Source organism: Peromyscus californicus, unplaced genomic scaffold (genome assembly GCF_007827085.1).
Source record: "Peromyscus californicus insignis strain IS unplaced genomic scaffold, ASM782708v3 Scaffold_5__1_contigs__length_169319896, whole genome shotgun sequence".
Lineage (NCBI taxonomy): Eukaryota > Metazoa > Chordata > Mammalia > Rodentia > Cricetidae > Peromyscus > Peromyscus californicus.
In genome coordinates this window covers 100,927,136-100,934,312 of record NW_026294573.1, presented here as the reverse complement: position 1 = coordinate 100,934,312, position 7,177 = coordinate 100,927,136, and the positions used below count along the sequence as shown (strand labels likewise).

Below are 7,177 nucleotides of genomic sequence, written 5' to 3'. Positions count from 1 at the left end.
TGGTGGGTGGGTGGTCCACCCTTTGTTTCCAGACGAGGGAACTTGCAGTTCTCTGCTTGGGGCATAGCGGCTGTTCACTGCCACCCACCCACTTCGGAGTTTTGGCTTATCTTCTTCTTCAGGATGCTTCGCTTTTCCAGAGCAGCCTGACCACAATGCCCCATTCTGTCCCCCACTTTCTCTTAACCACGACTGAATACACTTTAAGGGTATTAGGACCTTACCCGCCACTTTGTCAGCAGGGGTACCTGGTCCAAATACCGGGTGCTAAATCGGTACTTGTAGGACAAATTAACAAAAGGAAATCTCCATGCATCACAATATCAAGTTGGTATTTTATTATTATTTTGGTTGAGGCAGGGTCTCACACTCTTTGTCCAGGCTGGACTGAAATTCAATCCTTCTGCCTCAGCCTTCCAAGCGCTCGGATTACAGCGGGGGAATTACCACCCAGTGTTGATTGTTATATTCTTCCATTGCACAATTCTGCATCTATTTTTACTTTTATTTAATTTTTTTTTTACAAAGGTACAAGGAATTTAAGAAACATTAAAACAATCATTCAAACGGCTTCAGGCACGGTTTCATATGAAAAGCATAGATTTCTCACTTCCTGTTTTCCTCTAGGGCACGCCCTCAAGTTTTGTTCCAGGAAGCAGAATTATTCTAGAGCTAAGGTGGGTACCCGCCAATTGCTCATCTCCAAGCGCTCTCCTCATCCACACTAAGTTCCTGAGTCAACAGAAAGGAAGCTCCCAAGGCATGAAATAAGGAGATGAGGGCCTGCCCTGCCACTGGGTGGACACTGCCTTCGTGGGCACTGTTGTTCCATCAACTCAAGAACATAAACACATAATCTTAAAAAAAAAGATGACTTTAAAAAAATATCTGATAAAAATTACCTATCCCTCTCCCTTGCTATGAAATAATTTAAATAATTTATTCTAGATGTAAAAAAAAAAAAGAAAACACAGAAAAAACAACAAATAAATTTGTTCATAGCCACCTGTGACCTGTTCTAGAATATGAGGTCTGGGTCTAGGTCCCTTACAGTAGGGAGAGCTTTTCTTGGGGTGAGGGTGGGAGGGATTGTACAGAGACATGATGGAAAGCTCTGTGGATCTCACCCTCAGCCACACATAGGTGGTAGCTTTGGACTGGTTTCTTCACTCTGAGGCTGTCCTGCTTTCTGAACATGGGATTGGAGGTGGGGTTGGGAGCTGTACAAACTGTGATATACTACTAGTCACAAAGGCAAGGAGAGAGCCCCAGTCCAGGAGCTCCAGTTCCCATCAACAACTGGGACTTAGCCATTTTCTCAGGAGCACAAGTAAGGCCAGCACAGCTGGTTCACCGTCAGGGATAGAGGCCCAGTCTAGTGATGATGGATGCATGGAGCACAGGACTCTGGCGTGTGCAGACAGCCAGGATGGTGAGGGACAGGGCCATGTGGGAGTCTTGGGACTGTCCTACTCATGCAGAAGACCAGCCCAAAGCGTCTCCATCCCCATTGTACTGAAGTCACCTGGGCAGCTTGTCCAGAGGGCCACACTTTCCACTGAAGTTAGTATCAGTGGGGTGGGTCTGGTCATCGTATGTCCAGCTAGAGGGATGCTAATAGATACAACGGGTTGAAGTCTGTTCATCTGGGCGGCTCCTGCAAATCCCACTTGAGCTCCAGAGCGACCCTGTGGGATGGGGAAAACATCACCTGTCCAGAGGGGAGCGGGTGTGTGTGTGTGTGTCTGGAAAGCTTCGGAAGTAAGGTTTGTCCCAAACTCTTCTCAGGCACCAGCTGGGGTGCTGTCCTGACCATCACGAAAGAGGGAGCCTCAGAACAGGGCACAGGACACACAGGGAGGGGCACAGGCTTTCAGACCAGATGCTGTCTGCTCCCACATTCTCACCTAGTGCAGTCAACCAGAGCCCTTCCTGGTGGGTGGCCACAGGGCTTGGCTACATCCCATGCTGCCCCACCTCCCGGGCCCCCAACAGCCCCACTTCTCAGAGGCCTTTGGATAACCTGGATGGAAGTTTCCATCTGCCCCCCTGGAGGAGGCAGGCTCTGGAATCAACAGACATGGACACAGGTTGGTGTCGTGTGTGTCCGTGTCCCCCCCCCCCCCTCGCTGTGGAACTATCTACCCCCTACCCCCATCTGGCTGATTCTGGTTGGAAGGATGGGTGTGGCCACCTGTCTGTGGTTTAGAATTGGGCCACATCTTCACTCACTCCTCTCAGACTGAGCCCCTGCACCAGCGTGAGTTTCTTCATTAAGCCCAGGTCATCCACCCACAGGCATGGTCAAAATCAAGTATTTGGTGGCAAGTCACAGAGTGGGCAGCTCACTGGAACTTCCTCCTTGTTCAGATGGAAAAACTGAGACCAGAGAGAGAAGTACTTGGCAAGAGGTCACCAGGGAAGTCCAGACATAGCTGAGGTCAGAGAGCAGTGGATTCCTACTGTGGGGACCCAGAAGGACAGGACCTCAGTCCAGCCCTGCCAGGAAACAGATCTTACGTGTCTCTCTCTCTGGGCCTCAGCTTCCTCACCTACAGAATGAGGGAATTAATCCAGACAGTAGTTTTCAAACTTCTAAAAGATAATTTAGCAGTCAAAGTACATATTCCAAAGTGGGCTGATGGAGATGGGGAACATCTGTCAGAATGAGACCATGGACCAAAACCACCCCCTACTCCATGACCAGAGTTGCAAACCACAGGCAGGTTGACCTATCTAGTCCTTCCAGATGTTTCTACCAAGCTTTTCCCCTCTGGGAGGTCAGAGCGCCTCACCAACCCTTAAAACCAGAAATTCAGCAGAAGGCAGGGTGCAATCTAAACCAGTCAGGGCAGAAACCACTGCGCAGTGAGAAGGCAACAGGGAAGCGCACCGTGTCCCACTGGGATCTCTTTCAGCGACTGAGAATTTTGTTTTCTGGTATAAAATATAGAAATAGTGGTTTTTCTCGGGGACCTATGGTTTGGTCTGGACCTCCCCACAGAGCCTAGTGATGTCCCTGAGGGCAAGGGTGGCGGAGACCTCTGCTCAGAAATGTCCTAAGCCCATCCGCAGGTTTTTGATCTCCAGTTCCAGCTGCTTGGTCTGAACCTCTCTCTGCATCAACAGCTCCCGGAGCCTCCGGATCTCCTCCTGTTGCCGGTAGAACATCTGCAGCAGCTGAGGAAGCACAGGACAGAGGTCAAGGTCACCTGGGTGGCCAGGATGGGCAACCGCCCAAAGGCTAGGCCGCAATCGATTTTTTGACTTGGGAGTGGTTAAATTATCAAGGGACAGTCATAGCTCGGCTCTGTCACAAAAGCCTTGCTCACTTTACCCAATAAATGAAGTTCAGATGTATTTGTGTCCTATCTCTCCTTCCCAGGTCCCCCGAGGGGTAGAGCAAAGGGTATCTGGGCCCCAAGGGTATGGAAATGTGGGTTTTCACCACCACTGGACTGTGTGATTAATATGAATAACTCGGCAGGGTCTAGAATCACCCATGGAGTTTCTAGATTGGGTTAACAGAGAGGAAGACCCACCCTAACTGGGGGCGGCATTATCCCACAGGCTGGGGTCCTGGACTGAACAGGGAGAAAGTGAGCCTAGCAATCAGCATTCATCTCTCTGCGTCCTGACTGTGGATGTAGTGTGAGCCGCTGCCCTGAGCTCCTGCCCTAAGCTGTCGTGGTTCCCTCACCATGATAGGCTGTGCCCTGGACCTGGGAGCCCAAACAAACTGCATGTAAATGGCCTCCGTCAAGTATTTTGTCACAGCAGCAACAACAAAAAGTTGCTAATACAAACAGGTTACCTCACCCGCCCTAAGAGTCAGTGTTCTCCATTGGGAAGTGAAAACTAACCCCTTACCATAATTGTTACCCCTGCACCAAACAGCCATTAGATGCTGGGCACCCCCTGAGGGTCTCTGTTATTTCCCCCAAAATGTCTGTGACATCTCTGAGAGTGGCAATGTTAGTACCTCCTCTGGCGGTGGGAAACCGAAGCCGAAATGGTCCCATTAGCATTCTGTCCACAGCCTATGAAAGTAACTATTATACCAGCCTGGTATATGGCAGATGCTAAATATGTACTGGTTCTAAAATCAGGTCTCAAAATCCCAGGGTGCCGGTACCAGGGCCATAACGGCACCAAGTCATAGCTTTGGCATTTCACAGACTGTCCTCACCACTGTATGCACATCCATCATCTTGGTATACGGCTGCTGCTCAGAGCCCGTGAGGTGACTCAATTTGCCAAGTGAGTTAAGGTCCAGGTCAAGTAGCCAGTCCAGCAGGCCACCCTTCTGTCCTCTTCCCCTCCCAGCCCACCATGCTCTCTCCCATCCCATGCGGGCCTCTCTCCCCTCCCACCTCATTTTCTGTCTTTGGTGGGGGGCATTCAAAAACATCAAAGCCATTGGTGAGCCAGGACTTCCCCAGCTTCTGCTCCGTGGCCCACTTTGGTGCCTTTTCTTCCAGCCGAGAGCAAGGTGTCTGGCCATCATTGGTGGCCAGCTGTGCCATGGGTTCCAAGGGTCTGGGGGAAGCTTGGACCACAGAATTAGAGAGGAGTCTCTCTGGAGGCAGTGGCTGGGAGTCCAGCAGCTCGGAGCCGGGTCTAAGGGACATCATGATGGGCTCTGGAAGGGAAGGAGAAGGCTATGAAGAGGGATGAGCGGCCATGAGTAGATGGGCTTGGGGAGGGCATGGACACAGGCAGGCACTTAGAGACATACCACTGCAGATGCCAGGGCGGTACCAACATGTGTAGCCCACGTGTGGGGAAGGGAAGCTAGCATGTAGGAACAGCATAGTACATACAGTGGAGGGGCATCTGGGTGCCTGAGCTCCTCAAATGAAACTTGCTTGTCCTTGTTCTCTCCCTGCTAGGCAGGGTCTTACTCTGTAGTTCCAGGTGGCCATGAACTTGCCTCAGCTCTCCCGAGGGCATGAGCTGCTGCTCTGCCTGGCCTTGCCTTTGCTTTGTAAGGAGAGGCCCACCCACAGTGTCCTCTGCCATCTATTAAGCACAATATTTTTTCTGACATCTTCAGGAAAGTCTTGCAGACACAGAGAGGAGATGGTGTGTGTGTGTGTGTGTGTGTGTGTGTGTGTGTGTGTGTGTGTGTGCGCATACAGGAGCTGCCTAAGGGTCACACATAACTGGGAAGCGGCACTGTAGTAGGAGGCCTCCCATGCTCTGGGGATACATGTAGTGAAGTGGGGGTGCGGTGGAGGTATGGAGGTGTGGAGGGAGCCTGCGCAGGATTGGGACAGAGTTGAGTCAGGCAGTGGTCTGCTGCCTAGAGAATCCTGGGTCACAGAATAACCACAGAGGAAATGGTGAGGGTGGGGAGGAGTGTGGATGGGCCACCCAGATACTTTGCATAGTCACAATGGCAGTTTTTCTATGGAGTGACATGTTTTGATCAGGAGTAGTTTAGGGACTAGGTGGAATATATGAATATATATTTCATATATATATATATGTATATATATGTATATATATCTTGGCATTATATATAAACAATTACTGGGAGCTGGCTGACAAGGGCCTCTCCTCTAGGGCACAGCCAAATAAAAATCCAGGCCAAACCCCTCAGCTATTTGGGACCTCTGGGACTCATTTTCCTACCTAGTGGCCTGTTCCCCGCCTCCCTCACCTCCGTTCATTCCACTGAGCCACTCTCGGGCTGTCAGGGAAGGCTGGGCTGCTGCCGTGGGTGGGTAGATGTCCTCTTGGTAGGATTCTGACTGCAGGAGAAATGGGCACAGTGAGGGTAGTGCTGAGCCTTGGAGTCTGGCTCTCCTGACCCCTGCTGAGTGAGGAGCCCAGCGGGCCAGAAAACAAGGGTTCTCCACAGGTACAGTAGCTCAGGGGCAGAAGCCGGACAAGATCCAGTGTTTCAGGCTTCAGGGCTGTTTTACTGACCTTGAGAAGGGCCTTCCCTTGCAGGAGCCACCCTCAGTCATACCCCCACAGCATGGGCCTCAGATCTTGGATTCTGACATCTGGGGTCTGTGTTCTTCTAGGTGGGTACCCCCCGAGACAGTCCCACCACACTTACCCTCCGGGGTACAATCATGGACACGGGCTCGATGAGGCTTTTGGTTGTGATCAGCTTGTAGAAGCGGTAGATCTCGCAGGAAGACACATCGAGACCTCTCTTTGGCATGATACCTGTGGCCAGATGGCCAAGAAGAGATGAGAAACCCTGGCTGGATTAGAGCGGAGACCCAGCGGGAAGGGCAAAGGCAGACTGCACACCTGTGATCAGAGACTGTCCTCCCCTGTCATCTCCCCTCAGCCAACAGCTCCCGAACATCACCTGGGCCGGGTGACCCTGAGCTGGGAAACAGAGCTGAAGGATTTCAAAACCAGGCCTCCACCTTCAAGTTTCAATTTTTAAAAGCTTTATTTTTATTTCATATGTATTGGTGTTTTGCCTGTATGCATGTCTGTGTGAGGGTGCCAGATCCTTTGGAATTGGAGTTACAGAGAGTTGTGAGGTACCTTGCAGGTACTGGGAATTGAACCCGGGTCCTCTGGAAAAGTAGCCAGTGCTCTTAACCACTGAGCTGTCTCTCCAGCCCCAGTGTTTAATTATTTTAGCTGGATCCTAAAGATGGTCTACTCTGCTCAAAGGTCCCCACTTCCATCCTCATGGGCCTAGAATCTAAATGCTTATTTTCTATTTTATTTTATTTATTTATTTTTGAGACAGGAGCCCATGGAGCCAAGGCTGGCCTCAAACTTGCTATGTAGCAGAGAACGGCCTTGAACTCCTGACCCTCCCGCTTCCCTCTCTTGAGTGCTCAGATTACAGATGTGTACCACAACACCAAGCCTAATTTGGTTGCTGGTGTTTTGAGACAGAGTCTTGCTATTATACATTCCAGGCTGGCCATAAACTCCCTGATACTCAGGCCTAGGATTATAGACACGTGTCACTATATCTGGCTTTCTAAATGCTCCTAATATGACCACTCCAGTTCTTCCTTTTTTTTCTTTTATTTTCTTCCTTTTGTTTATTTGACAGGTCCCACACAAGCCTGCCATGATCTCAAACTTGTTCTATAGATGAGGATGACCTTGAACTCCTGATCCTCTTGCCTCCCTCTGACAAATGCCTTGCACTGTCTTAGGAATCTGGTAACACGAGAGGTACCACCAG

General features: G+C 50.5%; 1 protein-coding gene across 1 annotated transcript in view; it reads right to left on the bottom strand.

The window, feature by feature from the left end:
* Positions 1–315: 315 nt before the first annotated feature.
* Coro2a (coronin 2A) overlaps positions 316–7,177 on the bottom strand; it is a 58,030-nt gene continuing 51,168 nt past the window's right edge. Inside the window, exons 9-12 of the mRNA XM_052716161.1 lie at positions 6,071–6,183; positions 5,666–5,756; positions 4,374–4,642; positions 316–3,180 (exon numbers count right to left, since the gene is read on the bottom strand). Coding sequence (XP_052572121.1) covers positions 3,049–3,180; positions 4,374–4,642; positions 5,666–5,756; positions 6,071–6,183 — 605 coding nt within the window. The 3' untranslated portion in view covers positions 316–3,048. The remainder of the gene's footprint in view (positions 3,181–4,373; positions 4,643–5,665; positions 5,757–6,070; positions 6,184–7,177) is intronic.